This window comes from Urocitellus parryii, chromosome 1 (assembly GCF_045843805.1).
Source record: "Urocitellus parryii isolate mUroPar1 chromosome 1, mUroPar1.hap1, whole genome shotgun sequence".
In the NCBI taxonomy this organism is placed as follows: Eukaryota; Metazoa; Chordata; class Mammalia; order Rodentia; family Sciuridae; genus Urocitellus; species Urocitellus parryii.
Window position 1 is genome coordinate 36040479 of NC_135531.1, and position 22753 is coordinate 36063231.

The following is a 22753-nucleotide window of genomic DNA, read 5'->3' on the forward strand; positions in this document are numbered from 1 at the left end:
TTGTGCCCGCCAAAAACTAAAAACAAATAAATATTAAAAAATTCTTTCTCTCTCTCACACACACACACTCTCTCTTTAAAAAAAAAAAAAAAAAAAAAAAAAAAAAAAAAAAGAGTATAATGAAGATATTGCCCTCAAATGGAAATCCCAGCATGAAGAGAAGTGGAGTCAGTTCCTCGGCTGACACTAAACATGCCCTGTGAGGCTGGCCTCCCTTTGGCCTCTCACACAGGGATACTCGGGGCTCCCTGTGTGCAGCCTGCTGTACACTGTAGGTGGAGATGAGCTGCCACACCGGCATGCAAACAGCATAGGTGGTACAGCAGTAAGGTTAGGTGTTTTCCAGATTAGATATAATGTAATAAACACAATATTCATGTACCATAAGATATAATGACAGCAGCTACGTATACTGTGCTGCACATTGGGCTAATTAGTTTATATTCGTTGTCTGGGTCACTGCTCCTGTAACCCCATGTGTGCATGTTATTGTCTCCGTTTTACAAATGAGGAGTTGGAGGTTTGGGGCAGAGCAGACCACGCACTCAGGCCCTCAGAGGAGTGAAGGTGGGATTTGAGTTGGACCTCAGTGTGTCTGACTGTACAGCCTCGGCTCTTAATCTTCCAGTAGAATTGCTTCCTTTTTCTAGGGTGCCCTATCCATTTGCCTGGAGTGTCTTAAAAGGCTTTTTTGAGCATTTGGGACTTGAATTGGGTGAGGAATGAAGGAAAAGGGTGGGTGGCCTTCCTGGTGGAGACCAGAACAGGAGAAAGAGTCCGGAATCCGGGAGTAAGTCTTCCCTCTAAGGCTCTCTGCAGACAAGGGCCTGTGGCAGTGCACCTAGACACCAGAGTATGAAGAGCCAAGAACACCAGGATGCTTTGTCGTCTTAGAGATCCTAAAGCTTTCTGAGCAGAAAAGTACCTGATCAAGGTGTCATGGACAACCTGGTTTTCTTCTACAGCAAAATTGTAAGAAAAAACGAGAGCTTGAGGGAAAACCAATGAATTAAAAAGAGAAATAAAAGATACATTAACTATGGTGCATGAACCATTTCATTCTGATGCAAAAAAAAAAAGGAAAAGAAATTTTAAAAATTATAAAATCTGAGACAGAACATTTTTGAAATGTTTAGCCATCGTACATTTTAATGTTTATTTAGATGTTAATATAAAGAATCCATATATCTTTTTATGTGAAATAATATTTGACTGATGTCAAAAGTGTTCGGCCTTTAATAATACATACTGAAATATTGATGGGTAAAATAATGGAATGTTTGGGATTTGCTTTTCCACAAGGGATACGCCTAGTACATATGGAGACAGAGACCAGATGAAATGAGATTAGCCTTGAGCTGTAGCTGGAGATGAGAACTGGTGACCCATTGTGTCTGCTTTAGAAAATGTGAAAAATTCTCCATAGTAAAACAACCTGGGAAAGTTTAGCAAGTAGAATTACAGATTGTTATAAAATCTAACTGGTGACTTAAAGGTGAGAGTGAGATTGTGGCTCAAAGACCAGCCAAGTACTCTCCTAGGCTATTTTGATGGAAATAATGAGTTTATAGAAATAATTTCCATGGAAAATAGGTACTGCTCAGAATGGCTATTTGTGTGTGTGTGTACCAGAGACTGAACCAAGGGGCAATGAGCCACATCCCCAGCCTTTTTTTTTTTTTTTTGTACTTTATTTAGAGACAGGGTCCCTCAGTTACTCTGGGCCTCACTAAGTTGCTAAGGCTGCCTTTGAACTCTTGAGCCACTGGGATTACAGCCATGTACCACCACCCAGCCAGAATGGTCTTTTTAAAAGGTTGTGCTTCAAAGGAAGTAATAAATACATTTCATATATTATGGAATAATTCCAGTAATTCCAGTTATAATGAATTGTAATATCTTTTGCTTTGTTTTATATTAAGATGACATAATTAGAAATGAAAATCTCTTAAGTTATTCCTATGATTTATATTTTTTTGTTGTGGTTTTTTTTTTTTTTTTTTTTTAGCCTTGTTTCCAATAAGTACCTAGGGTGTTGAGAAATGTAAAGTGGCCTCATAAGAGACCAAGTCAATACATACCCTTTCCTTTTCGTTTCCTAGGACTCCCTGCATTCCCTGATGGCCACCCTGAGCTCCTCTAACCCCTTCTTCGTGCGCTGTATCAAGCCAAACATGCAGAAGGTAAGATTCACGAGTGCCAGGCTGAGTCTCTTCCTCAAGGACACAGCCTCCTGGGGTGCCTGCTCATAGATTTGGTTTCTCCCAAGTCCTTTCGTTACAAATGGTTGGAAATGAATATGACCTTCTCATAACCTGGCATTAAATGGAAAAACATTTCCTTCGTCCTCTGAGTCTGTTGGTCTGCTTTTGAATGATGACATTAGGCTTTCGGGAAGTCTATTTTAAAAGGAAATATTGTGAAGCCTTCACATTTTTCTTTAGCATTTGGATTGATATTCCTATATCCAGCTCCAAAATACAGTATACCTATTTTGAAAAAGTTCTTGGCGTGGCTTTTGGTTGTGGTTGACTTGTTGTTCTTGTTGTTGTTGTTTTGCTTTATTGTCAAACATGATGAAGAAGCTATACTATAAGTAGTAATGCTGAATTTTAAGTTTAGTTAAATTAATTGCTTGAAACCAATTTGAAGACATCGTATAAGTTGTTATAACATAAAGGCTCTTCTATTTTTAATGATGTAACTCAATTAGAAACAACCTGAGAGTAAAAAAGGAGGTTATCCTAAATTTAAAAAAAAAAAGGGGGGGTATTAGAAATGTGCTGTTGCTAAATCCAAGGCTAAATGGTTACCTTGCCTTAAAGTGTTGTTCATAAGTTAATTTTGATTAGGCAGACAAGCCTCTCAGAAACCTTTCTTGAGAGAGAAAAACATCCTCAAGATAGTCATGTCCAGAGGTTCCTCATATTAAAGACCTGCCATCTTCATGAGGATTAATGTTGCAAGGGGGCAAAATTGCAAAGTATGCAGTCAAGGGGAGAAATAAAGAATGTCCACATGCTTCTGCCCCTTTAATGCTTTATTCATTCAAATTACTCAATACAATTTCACTCTATAGGTTCTTAATCAAGAAAATGACAATCCTTAGTGCTAGGCACTGCAATAGACATAATCAATTCACAGCAAACAATTCTAGATTAATGACTTCTAAGCACTGCAACACACACTTCATCATGACAGGCTAATGACAGACATTCCCTCAGCACACTAAGTTCAAAAGTCTTAAGGTTTTATGTCTAGCAGATGCACACTCACTCAGACCGCGGTGACCAGGTCTGGAACCAAGGCAGGCTTTTCCTGGCATGGAGTGGACAACCGGTTGAGGAGAAGTTGTGGCTCTCACCAGGGTCCAGACAAGGTGGTAGTTTGAGAGCAGTGAGGATCATGCAGAAGATCAGGAAATGATGAAAAGTGATGGGATGTCAGGTCCTCATCAGGCTCTCCAGCTCGAGTGCACCCTTGTTTCGGCTGGCTGAATCCCTGTTCATCAGCTCTATTATTTATACTAAATTTTGGGGCTTTTGACCCCCCTTTCAATCCTTATCAGCTACCACTGGATTTCTCCATGACATCATTTATCCTAGGATCAGAAACATCTGGTCTAGTAGTCTCCACCCTGATCTTCTCGCCTTTCCCTCTTACCAGGCGAGGACAGCCTGCCAGGGGCTTCACTCTGTTGATCAAAGTGAGGGGAGGTAACTTGTTTGAGGCCCTACTGGAGGGCTCTGTGGATGTGCCTGGTGAAACTGCAGGCTTAAAACTGGAGTTTTTAAAATGGAGTTGCTTAGGCTCAGGCCTAAGGCCATCCTCACAATTAAGATGAGAAAGCTGACTTGGACTTTCTCCCGTGATATGGGTTACAGGTGGGCATCTCTCTAGTAAACCCCCTCAGTCTGTTGCCTGTGAGGTGAGAGGGCAGGAACCTGGCCAGGGCAGGTTTTATATACAAGATATGAAATGACTTAATGTATACCATTTTTGTAGTTTAAAAAAATAACACCTTTCCATTTTTCAAATTTATATTAAAATGTTTTAGGTCATAGCACAAAAATGGTAATATAACAATACATAAGGTTTTTTTTTGACCCAGTGTTGGAAATTAATAGGTAGAACCTGTCTGTGTGTGACACTGTGTCACGTACACTGGTTTATGTTCCTGTTGCTGTACTGGGTGATCTTCAGCAGGCGTGTGCACAAGGCAGTGTGGACGGGCTTCGTGATTCTAGCATATACCTCAGGTGTCACTTCATCTCTGCCAGTGTTCTTTTCCTTGCTTTTCGGTGGGGTGGTAATTCCATAATTCATCCTTCAAATGTACAAGTCTTTTTCTCAGTCTAAAGTCTTAACTGCCGGGTTGCACATTACAGTTCCTACGGAGCCATGGTTTCATGAGATGTTTTTTTTCCTTTTTTCCTGTTGTGACTTATAATCTTGCAGTTTTACAGTCAGATTCAGTGAGACAGGAATATGTCCTGGCAGAGCTGTGTTGAGGATAGAAATTTCAGTTTGAAAACAAACTTGATCCTCAGTGGTTTGGGTTTCATTCTTAGATGGCATGGAATTTTTTTTTTTCCTTTAAATTGAAGAAGCTTTTGAAATTAGGCCTGCTTGAAAACACTTCAGCTGTCTAAATGTTGAAGAAATTACCTCTTTTTGATGTTTATTTTTCCACGCTGAGATTCAATTGTACCCAGTTGCTTTGGATTTTGTACTTTTAAAAACGAGCCAACTCAACCTCATGTTCCCATTTATACTGGCTCCTGGCCCTACTATCTCCTGACTTAGAGCACATACTAATTAATAACACACCAAGAGATGGGCTGTAAAACTGTCTTACTGCCATTTGAAAGGCACCCAGCAAATGAAGGCCCAGGCACAAGAACTGACTTGTCTGACATGTAGGTGTGATTTATAAGTGTCAAGATGCTAATGAGAATAGGGAAATACTAAGCTATGCATCAATTAGCATTCATTTAATTCCATTGAAAATATTGTTACTGATATTTATGTTCTATGAAACGTGTCTTGGAGTTTTTTGCCAATTTCTTTAGTCCAAAGATGAATTCTTCTAGAAAATTCCATAGGGAAAATCTTGCCTTCCCTGTGGGCAGCAATGGGGGATGTCCATTTCTGGCTATAGGGCGATGGGTCTCCTCTCACCTCATGTCCTCCTCCAGTTGGTTCATAGTGGGAGTCTGGGAAGTTGGATTTAACTCTAGGTGAATGTAGGTATTTTGTGTACTGTTCAGGAACAAGTGTTACGGGGATTTGGCAGATTCTAGAGGTTTGTATTTTGTTTTTGTTTTGTTGAGATTCTGTGGCCAAAAAAGAGAGAAGGAAAACAGCTCTAAACTCTGTCCTAAGAGCTGTAGAAAAAGAAGATGGCTATTTTTGTGCTTTTATGATCAGGTAACGTGCAGGATTCATACTTTGGCCCACCGAGTGGGACCACATGGCCCAAGACCCATAGAACGGGCTGTTCTACTCTGTGGCAAGTGCTTGAACCCCCCCAGTGGGTATTTGGGCCTAAAGAATCTGGGAATCCTTCGCGGGTTTTGGTTATTTGGTTTTATTGTTGGGTTTTTGTTTTCTTGGGGTTTTTAAATTTATTTTATTTTATTTTATTTTGGGGGGGGGTGTTTGTTTTGAAAAGCAGTAGAAGGAGGGAGACTGTAACTGAAATGCTGCAACACATGTCCACTCATCTGTTAACAACACATGGCCTTGTCTTTATAAACAGCCTTTCACTAATCTTGGGCATTGTATCAAGGGCACCCACCGACTCTCACTTCTTTGGGAAATCCTCTTGGCACCAAGTTAGGAAGGGGATTAAAAAACACATCTGCTGACAGGAGGAAGTCTGCAGCCAGTCCTCGGGTTCCAGCACCTCTGGAGGATGAAATCTTCCATCCAGCTTAGATTCTGCTGTTCACCAAGGGCAGACTTTTCCATTAGGTGACTTCTGGTTGCTGATGTGGCCTTTCTTTCAACCTTTACTGTGATTTGCTTAGGTAGTCGTCGTAGTGGCCGGCTCCCAAGTGCCCCAACCGACCACAGGTTTCCAGATGAGAGCAAACCTGCTTGGCCTCCTCCGAATCTCTCTCCCCAAGGGCGTCCCTGGTCTATGATCTCTCCCTGCCTGGTATTTTAGCAAATAAGTTCTAGTCAGAAAAGTCTCTCATTAACATTCCTCAGAAAAACCCTGAGGAGATTCAAGACAGAATTAAAGATGGGAACAGACTGATAAGCATCAGGGAGACCTGCCCGTGTGGGAACCAGTTGTCTGCAGTTCCAGGCAGAGCGTGAGGCCGGGGCCACTTGCTGCAGAGTTAGCTGGGGCTGCCTCTGTTCCCTTCTTTCTGTAGGCTAGGTTTGGTGTGACAGGGACTCCAGGAGGGAAGCATCCTGGATTCCTTTTAACTTGACATAGCAGTATCCTGACAGCTTCCATCAAGTCTCCTCGTGAAAGGGGCTTAGGTCACCTCAGTTTTCCCAGGGCTGGGATCTGGTGGAGGAAGACATCCAGCAGAGGAGACCTCTTGGAATAAGGCTCTCTTCTGAGGGAAGAGTGAGGCAGAGATGTCCCCGGGGGGAGGCTGCTGATCCGCTCCAGAGGAGGGCAGCCAGAGGTCTAGCAGATGAACTATGGTAGTGTTTTCTGGAAAAGGAAACATGGAGAGAAAAGGAGCTGGACCAAGGTCTTGGGACTTCCTGTCTCCTGTCCTGAGATACGAGGACCGTAACCCTCTCACAGAGATGACCTCAGTGTCAGTGCCTTTTACCCTACAGAATCCTGCTGACTGATCTTTCATGATGCTTTTTTTTTTTTTTTTTTCCTTTTGGGCACAGTGCTGGGCATTGAACCCAAGGTTGCCCTACCACTGAGCTACACTCCCAACCCATTTTACTTTATTTTGAGACAGGGCCTCACTGAGTTGCCCAGGCTGGCTTTGAATTTGTGATCCTCCTGCTTCAGCCTCCCGAGTTGCTGAGATTATATGTGTGCGCCACTGCGCAAGGCATGATGCTACTTTTTATTTTTTATTTTTTTGATATTTATTTTTCAGTTTTCGGTGGACACAACATCTTTATTTTTTTTTTTTTCATTTTTATGTGGTGCTGAGGATCGAACCCAGCGCCCCACGCATGCCAGGTGAGCGCGTTACCACTTGAGCCACATCCCCAGCCCTGATGCTACTTTTTATGTCACACAAAGTCCTTCATTTTGATGCCTGGACAGCTCATGAGGACATGTGTAAAGTGACAGCCATGCAGATGTGGTGGAAACATGCCCCTTTGTTTCCAGAGTCCTGATAACATGATGAGTGGATTCCATTAATCCAGCCACTGATCCTGGGAATGGCGGGTGCTGCTTACCACTTTTTTTCCCATAGGTTTTTAATGTTGTGAAACAAAAACATTTCTTTAAAAAAATCTGATAACATCCTGGCACATTTCTTCCTTTGAATTTCTAGTCCTCTTATTCTTCTGTGTCTTTATCTTCTCTTATATCTCTTATTTCTCATTATCCTGACTGAACTTTTTCCCAGTAGCACTTTGGGTTTGGTTTTAGGCCTCTGTCTCTGCATCCTAATCCCATGGAGACCTGTCCAAGCCCCGCTCTGTAGGCCTGTCTCATGCTACCTGTCCCTCTGCACAGCTCAGGTGCAGGCTGGCTCAGGTGTGTGCTCTCTATACCTGAGCTGCTCAGAGGGCATGTTGTATGTGCAGCTACTCGTGGTGTGTGAGTGCCAAGCTCTGCCAACAGAAAGGACATGTGTGCTGTTGTTAATCATTACTAACTATTCTAGTTATATATTTTATTTTTAGCATGTTTTTTCCTTGAGATCATCTTTGATTGGTGTAGTCGAAAGTCACCCCTGGTATATATACCAATACAACCACTTTGGGGCAGCATTTTCAATATGTACCAATCTTGCATGTTAATAAGTTACTTCACCGCATCTACCTCCCTCAAGTGACCCTTTCTCAGGTAGAATACCTGTAAGGTTCAAGGCCCTCTTAGAACAGCCAAGCACAACATCAGAGGCTTTATACATAGGCTCTTCTTGATCCCAGGATTGGTGCTTCGTCCCAGTTCTCTACATAGAACACATCTTCCTGTTCCAGTAAACAGCCCCCTGAGCCTGTTGGAGGCTGCTGTGTTTTGTAGAGCTTGGCTTGCCTTCTTACTGACTATGTTTGTTTTCACTTGTTTTGTTTCTTACTTTGTGATTATTTCCCAAGGCCTACATTTCCCCTTAACCACCCTCCACCCTCAGCTGCTCCCTGCTCTCCCCCTCTACTCCCTTACCTGCAGGACTTGGGTATTTGGTCACCTGTGTTCCGTATCAAGGGCTCCTGGGGCTCTGCGCCACTCCTGCAAGACAGGGCTCTGGTTCTAGCACATCTTGGCGCATCACAGCCCTGCTGCCTGGGAGGAACATTGCAGAACACCCAGGTATGGGAGCCCACAAAGATGTGGGATGAGAGTGGAGTACTGGGAAGGTGTGTGACCCAGGTTTCTCTCACTAAGACTTTTCCCACTTGGTCTTATGTGGCCTCAAGATTTTCTGCCTTCTGACGTGTGAGTATTGACAGCTCCTGCTTAGGGGGACAGCTATGTGTGTTGCAGGAGGCCATGCTGACATGCAGCTGCTGCGTAGTGCTGTAGGAAGCCATTAATTCATGCTTACATTGCATGTTTATGCTGGTAGATAGACTCAACATTCATATGGCTTCTTCTTCCTCAATTTAAGCTGAATCAACAGGAAAATCTGAAAATATTGTCAGACCCTTTTTCTTTTTAGGTTTTGGGTTTTGTTGTTTTTTTTTTTCCTTTTGTTTTACCCTTGAAAACTGAACCTAGGGGTACTTTATTACTAACCTACATCCCAGCCCTTTTTATTTTAATTTTGGACAGGGTTTCACTAAGTCTCATAGGGCCTTCCTAAATTGCTGAGACTGGCCTTGAACTTTTTTTTATGGTTCTGGGGATTGAACTCAGGGGCACTCAACCACTGAGCCACATCCCCAGCCCTATTTAGAGACAGGGTCTCACTGAGTTGCTTAGTGCCTCACCATTACTGAGGCTGGCTTTGAATTTGAAATTCTCCTGCCTCAGCCTCCTGGGCTGCTGGGATTACAGGCCTGAGTCACCACGCCCCTCTGGCTAGACCTTGAAATTTTGATCCTCTTGCTTCAGCCTCCCAAGTCTCTGGGATTACCAGTATGCACCAACAAACCCACCTTGAGTTTAGTTTAGTGCAAACCTCTGATAGCCTTTTCTTTTTTTCTCATTTAAATTTTTCTTTTTCTTCTTTTTGGAGGCAGGTACTGAGGATGGAACCCCGGGGTGCTCTACTACTGAGCTTCATCCCCAGTCCTTTTTTATTTTGTTTTGAAACAGGGTATTGTTAAATTGCCCAGGCTGCCCTTGAATTTGCATTCATTCTGCCTCAGCCTTCTGAGTAATGGGGTTGTAACCAAAAGCTTGGTCCTCATCCTCAACACCAATCCAATAAGGAAGATAAGGTCTTGAGGAAAAGAAAAAAGAAGGTTTATTTCTTTGCTAGCAAAGGGGACTTCTGTCCCAAAGGCTGATTCTGTTTATCCACAGGAATGGAGCTTTTATAAAGGTGATTCAGAGAAAATGAGATCAGAGAGGAGAGATCAGGGAAAAGAAGATCAGGGAGGAGAAGTTTAGGGAAAAGAAGATTGGGGAAGAGAAAATTGGGAAAAAGATATAAACATGTAAGTTTCAAAGCCACAAGGGATGTAGTCAAATGAACCCCTATTACAGCGCTACCACACCTGGATAAAAATTTCCTATAGTCTTTGGCACTGTTATTGGAATAACATTTTTATTTCAGTTTTTATTAATACATGCAAACATTTACACAAAATTTGAGCATATACCGAGTTCCCATATTACACCTAGCCCCTCATATCCAATTTCCTTTCATTAACATCTTGCATTAGTGTGGTGTGCTTATTATAAATTGAACCAATATTGCTACATTATTATGAAAGTCCAAAGTCTACTTTAGTGTTTTACTCTCTGTGCTGTTTTGGATTCTCTGAGGTTTGTTTTGTTTTGTTTTTTTATACTGGGAATTGAACCCAGAGGTGCTTTACCATTGAACCACATCCCTAACCCTTTTTATTTTGAGGCAGGGTTTCTTTAAGTTGCTTAGGGGCCTCCCAAAATTACTGAGGCTGGCCTCAAATTTGCACTCCTCCTGGCTCAACCTCCTGAGCCTCTGGGAGTACCGGCTTTTGCCACTGTGCCCTGTGGTTCTTTGAGTTTTGATGAACATATACTGTCAAGATGTGTCAGAATACCAAGCGTTCATAATCTGTGCATCATCAGTAAACATTCTTTTCAAGTAAAATTTTACAGGAATAGGGTAATTCCTGATTGGCTGAAGGCTGAAGCATTGACGATGAGGTTTCTGTTGCACATGATAAATTGTGCATAATATTGTTTTATGAGGAAGTATGCAGGCATCAGCTAGGGAACTGGGAGTTTCTAAAGTTATCCCAATTGTCAGCTCCTGTGACTTTCAGCCTTTTGAGATGGTTCTGCTTTCTCTACATTCTTGTGGAGGAGGGGAATTCTACGGGCATTCAAAAACCATGAATAGTTCTTGCCTTTTCTCCGATTACCTCTAATGTCCGGATTGGCTTTCCCCATCGCCAGCAACTGGAGCACCCATTGCCAGCATCTTCTTTTTTGACTTTTGAGAACATCTTATACAAACCTGTAAAAAGGCAGCTTTACCTTTTGAGGAAATTTTAGTAATGGAGGCGTTAAAGCAGCCATTCTTCTCCCCAAACAAAACAATCCCAGTAAACCCCTCAGTGGTCACTTTAGTCCTGTTTACCAAGTTGTCATGGCAACTATTCAGCCTTACTCTCTAAAGACCAGGATAAATAGCCATAAATGAAGCTCAGCTCTGTTTAGTTTCTAAACAAATGGGTAAGTACTGATTTTGATTGTTTGTACAAGTTTGAACTACTAATTTTTTCTTTAAAAAGAAATATGAAGGATGTAATCCAATTATCAGATAAGTCATTGGTAATGTGATATATTTTTGACAAACTCCTTATATTAGAAAAAACATTTTGAATTGGAAGGTGGACAGTAGTGGGGGTTTCTTTTGTTTGAATTTACTTGAAAGTATTTCTCTGTAAAAAAAAAAAAAAAAAAACTTACACACTAGTTATATAACTTTTCTTTTCCTTGCTGGGTACTTTAGACATCTTTAAAGAAATCTGCACAAGAATAATCAGTCTCTTTTTGAATTGCATTATAAACTGGTTTACACAAGTGTGGAAATGTGAGAAGTTGTAGGAGTTCAATGGTCATCTGTTGAATATCGTGCGCTTGTTTCACACCCATAAACACATGTGGGAATTTTGCAATCAGCCTGGAAAAACCTGATGAGGCACATTTTGGATTCTCTTATTCCCCAAATCGAGATCTCCAAAGAAAGGACTAAATCGGGTACCTGAAATGCTAATCTTTGCCTACACCCTGACTGCAGGAATGGGTGTTCAGTCGATGTCCAGTTCAGTTGATGTCCAGTGTTCAGTTGCTAAATGCACCCTTGAAGGGAGTGACTGTTTTCAATGTGAGGGTGGTCTTTCATAGTAAATTGAGTTACACTTAAATAAAATGAATAATAATGCATTGACTGCTACTGGGCTAAATCTACTTTAATTGAAATAGATAAAACACCATCTAGAAGTAAGTGGAAACCCAAATATTAGCATGTGAGAGTAATTAATTTGACATAAATGTATTATCCTCCTAAAGTAAAAAATAGCCTATGAGTCAGCTACGGAAAAATACCACACATTTCTATCCCTCTCAATACATGAAAATTGGTTTTCTCACACACTTGGTTAAGTTTAAATTTGTGGATAGACAGTCCGTCCCTAGCCACTTTTTATATGTGTGTATGGTGTGCTGGGGATCCAAACCCAGAACCTTCTGCATGGAAGTGCTCTACCCCTGAGCTACACCCCAGCCCACACTGCACTCTCCCAGTGAACGCCATGGAATGTTAAAGGGTGTATGAGGAAGGTGATGCGATGAGAGACAGACCCCGGTCTGCCCTCCTTGCTTCCCACTGGGAGGTACCAAGTGCTAAACAGAATACCTGTCTTCTGCTGTGTCCCCCACAGGGGTACACATGGCCCTCCTTGCTGCAGCCCTCTGGCCCTGACTTCCTGAATGTCCTCCAATGAGAACAGGAGTCCCACTGGTAACTTTCAGCCGCCCCTTGCAGGCAGGATTATTATCCTCTAGAGTGAGAAGCCCCACATTAAAATTTTCATGGGCAACTTCCTGTGTGTGTGGATTCACTTGAGGTCTGATCTGGACTCCCACTGGACTGCTGACACTTGGAGCAGCTTCCTCTCTCCTCCTGCTCACCCAGGCTCCCACACATACCCTCACCTGGTGGCTCCAGAGTGAAGGGGTTATATTGAGGATGGAGACCAGGGGTGGGTTCCAGGTCCAGGTTCTAGTGTCTAAAGCTCCCCCTGGGATTTCTCTCAGCCTCGTAGCAGGTCCTCTTTGGTTCTAACCTGCCCTCAACATTTCACCGTATTCTTGCCTCGGGTACAGTTTCTTATTCTCTTCTCAGGCCAGCTCCTTGCCTTATGCTAAAATATATACTACAAAGAATAGAAACAATAAGAAAAACACCTTAATAATTGCTACTTTTTATCTCCACCTGTACCCCAACATGATGGCAATACTTATTGCTTATAAATATTTGGAAAATATGCAAAATATTTTTTTAAGATTACAATTAGCCAGAATCTCACCAGAGACAATCCTGTTTACATTTCGTTGAATAGGTACTCTTTTAAGGATCATAATCTACCTTAATTTTGTATGTTGTTATTATTTTTAATTGTCATCCCGAGAATTAAACCCAAGACCTTGTACAGGATTAGCAAACGTGTTCTACCACTGAACTCCATTCTTGAGCCTATTTTGTTTATTTTATGATAGGATCTCACTGAGTTTCCAGGCTGGCCCTAAACTTGTGATTCTCCTGCCTAAACCTCCCGAATATCAAGGAGAAACATGGGGGAAGTTGTGTGTCATTCTGTGATTCTGCCAGTCGGGAAGCAGAGAGTTTTTAAAGAGATGATTCAAAGGCTACATTCCAGCCAGGGCATGTGGCTCAGTGGTTAAGTGCCCCTGGATTCAATCTCCAGTACAAAAAAAAGGCTACATTCTAGGTATTCTCTCTCCAGAGTTGTAATTAACTTGTTAATTTGAGAGATAGTCATTTTCTTAGATATTCTGGCGCATCGTGGAGGTCTGAATTACTTCATTCCAGTGGTGGACTGTGCCCAAGTACATACCTCTGCCTGGGATGAGGAAGAAAGGTAATCCTGTCCTCCACTGGCCCAGGTTAGTTAGGGAAGGGAGAGGTTAGGGAGGGGAGGGAAAATGAAAGACAAAGAAACATGTCCTTTTAAAAATAAGTGGCAGTGGCAGAGCAGAAAGGGCTCCATTCAAAACAAAGTGGACCACTTTTGCAAAGAGAACCAAAGCAAACTCTTACAATTGAAAAACACAATAAGTGAAAGAAAAAAGAACCTTGCTGTCAGATTCCACAGCAGAATGAACAGGAGAGGAGGGAGCCAGTTCACTCAAAAAGATCCATAGAAATTAATCTGAATAACAGAAAAAGAATTTAAGAAAATGAACAGAGCCTGGGACAGTGGTAGGGCTGATATTTGTGTCCCAGGAGAGGAGTGTGAGGCTGAAAAGAGATTTGGTGAAATAATAGCTGAAAACATACTAACTTTATTTGAAGACACAAACTTGCAGATTTGAGAAGCAGAGAGAATCCCATCCAGAAGAAAAAGAGAAATTAACTCCAAGATATGGTTACTTTGTAGTCAAATTGTGAAAACCAAAGAAGAAAAGACAGAAACTTAACAAAACACAAATGTGTTACCTGTGGAAGAATACTAGTTCCAAAGGCTGGATTTCTCATCAGAAACCACGGAGGGTACAACACTAAAGGAGGAGAGAAGCGAGAAAGTGCCCAAAGAACTGTCAGTTCAGATTTGTTTCTGTTGGTAAACAGCATATCATGAACCATTCCTATGCTTTTTTTTTTTTTTTTTCCTGAGTATAGAATTCTTGTCAGGGAATGTGCTTTAAAGTCAAATTTCTACGATTGGATTTTTTTCTTTGTTGTTGTAAACAATCCAATATTAAGTGCCTCAGTACTATTTTCTTAAGTTCTTGAAAGTTTATTTACTAAATCAGAGCACATATGCATATGCACATAGCCAAAATACCCTTCATTAACACCAAAGAAAAAGGAAAAAATTTTTGCAATGTGTATAACAAAGGACATACAGCCTGAATATATAATGAGCCCTTACAAACCACTAAGAAAAGGACAACGTTTTAATGGGGAAATTAGTAAAACATATAAACAAGAAATTTACAAAAGGTTAAATATAAATGAAAAATAACCTTACATCCTCCTGCCCCTCATACTAGGGATTTAAGTACTGAGCTACATCCCCAGCCCTCTTTCTTTCTTTCTTTCTTTCTTTCTTTCTTTCTTTGGTGATAAGGTCTTGATAAGTTGCTGAAGCTGGCCTTGTATTTGCAGTCTTCCTGCCTCAGCCTCCCAAGTAGCTGGGATTACAGGTGTTTGCCACCATGCCCAACCTGACATTCTTAGTGGTATAATAAGAAAGCACACAAGTTAAAATATCGAGATAACTTTGGCAGTGTGATTATTGAATGATATTGTTGGTTTTGTATTGCTTTATTTTTAATTTTTATTCATTTATTTATATGTAGTGCTGAGAATCGGTCCCAGTGTCTCATAAATGCTAGGCAAATGCTCTACCACTGAGCAGCAAACCCAGTCCTTCATTTATTTATTTTGATTTTGGTACTAGGAATTGAACCCAGGGGCACTTTGCCACTGAGCTATGTCCCCAGTTCATTTTGTTTTCTATTTTGAGACAGGATCTTGCTAAAAATTTTAGGACCTCACTCAGTTGCTGAGGCTGACCTCAAAATTGCAATTCTCCTGCTTCAGTCTCCCAAATCATTGGGATTACAGGCATGCATGACCACTCCTGGCTTTTGTGTTGCTTTTTAATAACGTCCCAGGATCTGTGATTATTTGAAGAAACTACTATTATTGTGCTTTACTGCCCAGAGTTCAGATTATTGCAGCCTTTTCAAAAGGATCATCTCATCCTGTTTTTTTCCCCCTTAGTTTCTCTTGCTTACTTTGGAAGATATATAAAGAGAAGGATAGATACAGATGCTGAAAGAGAGAGGAAACAGGTGAATAGGAATTTGACTGGATCCCGCCTTAAGCAATTTTCTCTTCACTGCTAAACATTTGTTCAAAAAGTCTGTACCCATGTCATTTCTAAGGTCTGTGGGATCCGTGTGGCGCTGGGTCCCCTTCTGCCTGCTGCTTTCTGTTGCAGGGTTTCCCTGCCCAGCCTCCTATCCCCACCCACTCCCCTAGACCCAGGATACCGCTAATCACCCCTCCTTCTTGGCACCTTGACCAGGCCTCCCCACCCCCATGCCAGGCTCTTGACTGGCTCCTCTAGATGGAGGCACGGCCTAGGGCTCTGCCCTCGCCTCCTCACCTGCTCTGCTCCTCAAGAAAGGCCGCCTCCTCTCCCTGGAGCTAGCAGCTGGGTGAGTACCGGTACCTCTGCACCACCTTCCCAGCTCCAAACTTCTCAGCTTTGCTCCCACCGTCTCCTCCAGTTCTCTGAATTACTCTTTCTGTTCTAGTTCCCCGGGTTTTCTACTCTGTGCTTCTGGCACCTGGAATAGAAGTGTGTCCATAACTAAATTTCACCTTCTTTCCCTCCCTTCTCAGCTGCCTTTTAGAAAGATGATTCCTAAGCATTTTCTTCATTATCGAGTTCAAGCAGCATCCCTGGACCTTGACACTGTGGACGCTTCCTTGTTGGGGTCTCTCCTGTGCTTTATAGGACATTCAAACACCAGCCCAGTTGTTAACCCAGTGACAGCCCCCACCTCCAGAAATCCAAACTGCCACTCCTTGAAAACCATGGGGTCAGGATGTCAAAGCTGAGCAAAATTTGGGTTTGGTTCTTTTCTCCTCTTCTCTAATCTTCTTTTCACTTATTCTCCAGAAAGAAGGAATCTACACTCAAGTTAATTTTTATTATGCATTTCTTATTGCTTTTAACCTTATGTTTTACTATTTAATGTGACCATAGGAAATTGTGTGTCATTTAATGTTTTCCAGGTGGGGTACGTTGAGTCATTAAGTGAAGCATGTCTTTTTCTTTTCCCCTGTATAGTGTTAGAGACTGGGGGGGGGGGGGGGACGACTTTCTGTGCCTGTGTCCTGCACCATTGTGGAGCAGCTCTGTGCTGTCCACTTCCTCAGATGAATGGATGCCCTACTTTCAGCCACTCTGAAAGGATAAAGCAGCTCATTAAAGTGTGCCAGACACTCCATTTGTCAGTATTTCACTTCAAAGGAAATACTGTTTGGCTTTGGAATTGTACTGTTTATACTACTCACATTTTGCCTCCATCAAAATTAAAGTGGCCCCATTAAAGATACTGTAGCATCTTCTACCTCCCCTCCTCATTTATGAAGGTGAAATTTTTACTAGAAAATAAATGTTTGACATCTTTTAAAAAGATCTTGTTGGATAAACAAGAAAATGAAGTAAGAATATAGGTAAATTTAGATAACTAAGATTTCACTTTTTGGACTGATAGGCAAAAAGATGGATTTAAATGCAAAATCTTTTATGCACATGTTGTCCATGCTGTTTTCTTAGGAGACAGCTAAGTTTAAATAAGGTTCTTACAATACTTACTAGAGAATTAAAACATTGAGTCAGAGAGACAGACATCTCATGGGATTAGTGTAGTTGGTCATAAAGCATTGTTACCATGTGAATTGTGGTTTGAGGACATGCAAAGGAAAATTATTCTTCCTTGCTTTGGTGTTTATTTTCTGGAATGTTCTGTGTGTTTGATTGATTGCATTCCATCACCTCCTGCAAAGCTCTGGTCAGTGTACCCTGGACCCACAGGTGCACATATTGGCCGCCTATAGAGGTTTCCATCAGCCATATCTTGCAAATTAGGTGAATGAGGTCCTGTGTGAGGTAGAAGGGCAGGTCCAACCTGGTGGTGATGTCATTTGACTCTGATTTCCAGAGTTCTGACAGCCTGTGAGGGTGCTCAGGGTCAGTCATCCAAGGGGGAAAAATGGGCACAAAACCTGCACAGGAAGCTCTGGGTGACTGGTCATCTTCAGAGGAACTTCATTTGCAGCCTGGCTGCATTAGCAAACAGGCCACTTCTTTTGGACAGCTCCTGCTATCCGGGGCAGGCTTGAGGCCTTTCCTGCTTGATAAAAACCCAGGCTCAGCTGAGGTCCGTAGGGCAAAAGCGTTTCCCTTCTCATGCTCAATTTTAAAAAGTAACTGCAAGACAATCGCCACTTGTTCTCTGTGACTCACCTTTCCTGCTCCTAGCGCATCCACTCTGCTTGTTATGGCACGTAGCAGGAGGCCTGGGAATACTCAAAAGAGCCTTTAGCAACTGGCCTGGGTGCACAGGCTTTTTTTGTTCTTTGTTCTGGTTCTTTTGGTGGGCGTGCAGCTGCATACCTAAAACAGATTGCACCCTATTGGGTGCTGTGGAGACTGCTGATTGCCCAAAGACGCCGGGCCTGGAGGGGGCACTGATCAAGGGAGTATGAATAGAGACTGTATAGATGCATGCTAGCTGTATTGAGGGGATGGGTACAGAAATATAGGAAGGAGTAAAGAGATGCACAGGCCAGGTTCAAGTTCCTTCTCTTTCCACTCACTCTTTACTGACTGGCTGACAGATCATGGTTTGTGGTGCCAAAACATGGGTAGGAAAGTGTAGAGACAGACCCTGGAGGATTTTTTAGAGTGTTCCCGGTATGATGTGTCTAAACAGCATTCACCCTATGGCCTGGTCTCATTGGTTTTGTCGTGTGAATCAGAATTTCAGCTCCAGCCTGCACTTACTCCTGCTGGCCTGGTCACTTCATAGCAATTTATTAATTAACCCTGGACCATTTTCCTACATCTTTCAGGGCTAATGGCAGAAGGCCCTCAAGATTCTTGAAAAACATGATTCTGTTGCTGTTTGCCCAGGGACTAAAGCAGCCTGTGCTGTAGCCTGCGTGTGCTTAACAAGAGACAACGCAGGTCATCTTTCTAGCACTTCTGGAGTAAAATGCTGAATGATACCTCTCAGGAGGTGTCGCATATCAGGAGCTATTCTGGGGCTTGAACCCAGGACCTTTCAGGAAGTTCTGCAGAGACTCCTCCTGCCTTTGGCCAGTAATGGGTCATTGGCCTCTCACTTAAGTGCTCAGTTTTCTCATCGATGATGCGAGGACAGAGTTCTCTCGTTTTGGGGGTGGGTCTGAGGATTGAAAACTGAGCATGCCCTGAACTCACCTCACTCTGGCACGTCACCACTTGTGGTCCCATTGCTAGTGTACGGTGGTTACCACTTTCATCATTGTGGAAAAAAAAACAACAGGTACTTTGGTGGTGACTCTGATGCTGATTGTTGCAACCATCCAGCAAAAGAAGGGTTCATTTCCTCTCATAATTTGTAATTTGAACTTATTACCGTTTATTAAACTTGGCAGCACATTTCCAGCTACAAATTGTGAAGGACCCCTTATTCATTTTGGCATAGACACAGGGAAAGATGAATTCGTGGAAAAGTTAATATCAGGACCCTGTAAACTAGTCTTTAACTCGAAGATGGGTCAATGTTAAGTACCCAGGATCACTCATGGAAGTGTGTGGAAGATGTCGTTCTAAGAGCAGGTAGGGGAAATATTGTCACAGTGCAGTCTTCTGTTTCCTGACCCTTGGGTTTAGGCGCATGTACTCCCCATTCCTTTTTTTAAAAAATCTCTTTTATTTTTTAATTAATGTTATGTATTTTTTGCTGTTCTGGGGCTTGAACCCAGGGCCTTTCAAAGTTCAGGCAAGCGCTTTACCACTGAGCCACATCCCACAGCTGCTTTTATTTTTTGGAAGGTTTTACTTGGTTGGTGGAGCATTCTGTTTATAACTTTCCCACTAATCCTAGACACCAGTGTCTTGCAGAAAGGGACCAGTTTGCACATGACACCAATATGGTACCTTGTGCATTGGACACCTTCCTGAGGGTGGGAGCCTGCTGCTGGGAGGGGGGCCTTCAGATTTAAGCAACTTGGACTGGGCAGCTCAAAAGCCTAGAGGGCCTGGCTGGGTGTGGAGCTGGGATGCTGGGCCCTCCAGGCCCTGGTGCCCACTGTGCTTAGAGTCCAGCATGAATAGAGTCCTGGAGAGGCCCTGAGGATGGGAATAACCTGGCCTCTGAATGCTGCCTGACCTCCCGTTCCCTAGCAACTCCCAACTGCTCAGTGCAATATTTTGTGGTGTTTCTAATTTCTACTTAACAGATATTGGCTGTGATCGCAGGCTGGCTAATTTCCCATTATGACACGCAGACAACCACTTTGATACATGAATAAGCAGGAGAAAGGACTCCTAGAATGCGGAACTCAGCAAAGCCCCTTCCCATCAGGCCAGCCTTCCCTCTGGACAGTCCTTGCCAGCAGATTACTACTTAGCACACAGCATTGAGCAGTTTTCAAGTAAATTTCTATTATTTTTTTCTTTTCTTCTGGTATTTTAGTATATCTTCATGAATATTTATACATCAGCTATATTCATTATGGAAGAAGTTTTTCTGGGCTGTATATTTTTATGCAAATGAAGCCCCTACATCTGGTTTTTCCTGTATCCGGAGCAGGGTGTGAAGCCCTCAGCCCTTCCAGCTCCAGCCAGACTCTGCCTCTCTTCTCATGTTAAATTTTGTTTTCACCTCTTTGTGAGACTTTAGACTTCTGAGTTCTGGTCTGATTTTTTATTTATTTGTTTGTCTCTGAGAGCCATTGTTTTTCTGTGCATACTAAATTTAGAAAAAAACAACAAACATTTTTTTTTAACTAAGTATGATGAGTAAATTCTATCCTCCAGAGAATTAGAAGTTTTGTGTCTCTGAAATTCAAGCACCTTGAAGCAAGGAACCATGCCTGTATATTGTCCTGATTGTCATCTATACACCGAGTCACACTACCAGGGTGGCAGGTCTCATGAGGCTGTTAATGTGGTATTATAAGAAGGTCACTCTGATGAAGCCTTCCAGATCTCAGTGACAGTGTTCCGGGCTTTGGACATCGAAGCCTGTGGCTGCTGAGCCCCTGGGCCCCTTATTTTACTCCTGTTTCTAGTTCAGCATCCTGATTGCATAGCCTTGGGGGTTGACAAGTGACTCAGTGAGTTCCACAGCTGTTTTAGCATTTTGATGACCGATGGCCCTTCTTGCCAACATCCACAAAGAGAGACAGCTGCCCTCCTAATTTGTATTTCTCAGCATGATTTTCCAGAGCCAGTCTGAATAAGGGGGCCTGTGACCTGGTCAGTGTGGTGAATGGTCGAGTAGGAGCCGAGCAGTGACCGTAGAGGGAGACTGAGGTTTAGATTTGTGAGATAAAAAGGTTTCATCAGGTTCACTGGGCAGGAAGGCAGCGATTGTTCCTAGGAGGGGGGCTGCACGGGGAGGATTTTGCACTTTCTATTGCCTTTTCCAGGGTCTTTGGTCTGATTTAGAATATATATCTGTAGTCCCTGCTTCCCTCCCCACTCTCTCTGGCTTTTTCTTTTCTTTTGCAGTGCTGGGGATTGAACACATTGCTAGGCAAGGGCTGGACCACTAGCTACAGCCCCACCTCTCTGGGTTTTTTGAGAGATTCTTGCAATCCTTTTTTTTTTGATTCTGGGAATGGAACCGGTGCCTCCAGCATACACAGCTTGTGTCCCACCGCCAAGCCATGCCCCCAGCCTTACAGCACATTTCATCAACTCTCAGAATTCCTTTTCAAAATATCTCAAATTACTAACCTCTTAATTTTAAATTTATATGATCTGTCCATCATTTAAGATAATCTCCCTCCAGCCTGCTCCCATCCTCCCAGAAGAGTGAAACGGTTCCTTTTTGCCACACAAGCCTCTCAGTCCTTACTTAGTGTCCCCGTGAGCCCCCTTAGAATTTCTTTTTTTTTTTTTGCCTTGGGTTTATATGTTAACGTTAGACTATTTGTTCCCAACTGCAGTATAGCATTTATATTCTAAAAAGTGAGTGCTCAAATCCAAATGTTCAAATTTGAATGTTCACAAGGTGAACTCGGCCAGTGAGCTATGGTCATAAGTGAGCTATGGTCATAAGCTCGCATCCTCTATAAAATCCCACAGTTCAGCGGCTCCCTGGCCTCTCATCCTGTTGCCAGTCCTGTCTTGGGTTATGTCCAGTTTTGCTCTCACCCTCAGATTCCCCACGGTTGCTGGACAATTTAAAAAAAATGTGCTCAGGATGTAGCTTAGTGGTAAAGCACTTGCCTAGCATGTTTGAGATCCTGGGTTCCATACCCAGCATCACAAACAGAGAGGGAAAAAAAGAACATTCTTTTGATCAATGCTGGTCCACATTTACAGTGTTCTTGGGTACTGTGTTCCTGCTCCTAATTACCCTGACACCTTTCCACACCCTGAACCTTGATATTCCTGGCCCCCAGCACATGACTTGCCCTTGTAATTCACCAAAGCACTGAGAACATCTGTCTTTAGCCTGTTTTGCCTCTTCACCTACAGGGAACCCTTTCTCCAGGGTCTCACTCCCTCTATCTAATCCTCATTGTATCTTAAGTACTGTGTTCCTAAAACTCCCCCATCTTAGGTTGCCTGGACATTGGGTGCTTTGGATGAGGCCACCACCTGGTCATTCTCATCTGATTTCTGTCTGGGAAACCTGGGCCTCTGTTCTGTTTGATTCGGGCTTTTCTGACCTGCACTTGACCGCTGCCCCTGATTTCTTTCTGGCCTTGGCATCGGTACTGCTCACCCTGCTCCATACCAACTTGCCCTGGGGATATTTTCAAGGTTCACAGAGTTAGCTGACTAACTTAGTGGAGTTTCCAACTCTGCACCATCCTTGCAGTTATTAGGTAGACCTTGGTCTTTTTTATTTTTATTTTTTGGTGCTAGGGATTTTTTTCCCCCCTGTGGTGCTGGGGATTGAACCTTCTGACCTAGCTGGATCTTCACATTACCAAGACTGAACCTCTTCCCTGGGGAGTTCCCTTCTTCCTTGAGAGCACTCCTTCCCCTCTCTTTGGGAACCTCTTCTATCCACCAGTAGCTTACACAGGTAAGCCATGTGCACTTACTGCCTTTCAGTCCGCCCCACGCCCCAGGAAGCCTTCCATTCTCCACGGGTAAGACATAACTCAACAGTGACCTGTGCAGTTAAATTATGTAAATGTCACATTTAATAAGACACTTTTGAGCGTATAGGTGTACTCCTAGCAACTAGAAAGGCTGAGGCAGGAGGATTACAAATTCAAGGCCAGTCTGGGCAACTTGTAACACCCTGTTGCAAAATAAAAATTTAAAAATGAAACAAAAGACCAGGTGTGGTGGTGCACAGGCGTGCACCTGGCCTGTAATTCCAGCAGCTCTGGAGGCTGAGACAGGAGGATCTTGAGTTCAAAGCCAGCCTCAGCAAAAGCGAGGTGCTAAGCAACTCAGTGAAACCCTGTCTCTAAAT

General features: G+C 42.8%; 1 protein-coding gene across 1 annotated transcript in view; it reads left to right on the forward strand.

Annotated features, from left to right (window-relative positions):
• Myo10 (myosin X) overlaps positions 1-22753 on the forward strand; it is a 203951-nt gene that overhangs the window by 128701 nt on the left and 52497 nt on the right. Inside the window, exon 19 of the mRNA XM_026393627.2 lies at positions 2103-2183. Coding sequence (XP_026249412.2) covers positions 2103-2183 — 81 coding nt within the window. The remainder of the gene's footprint in view (positions 1-2102; positions 2184-22753) is intronic.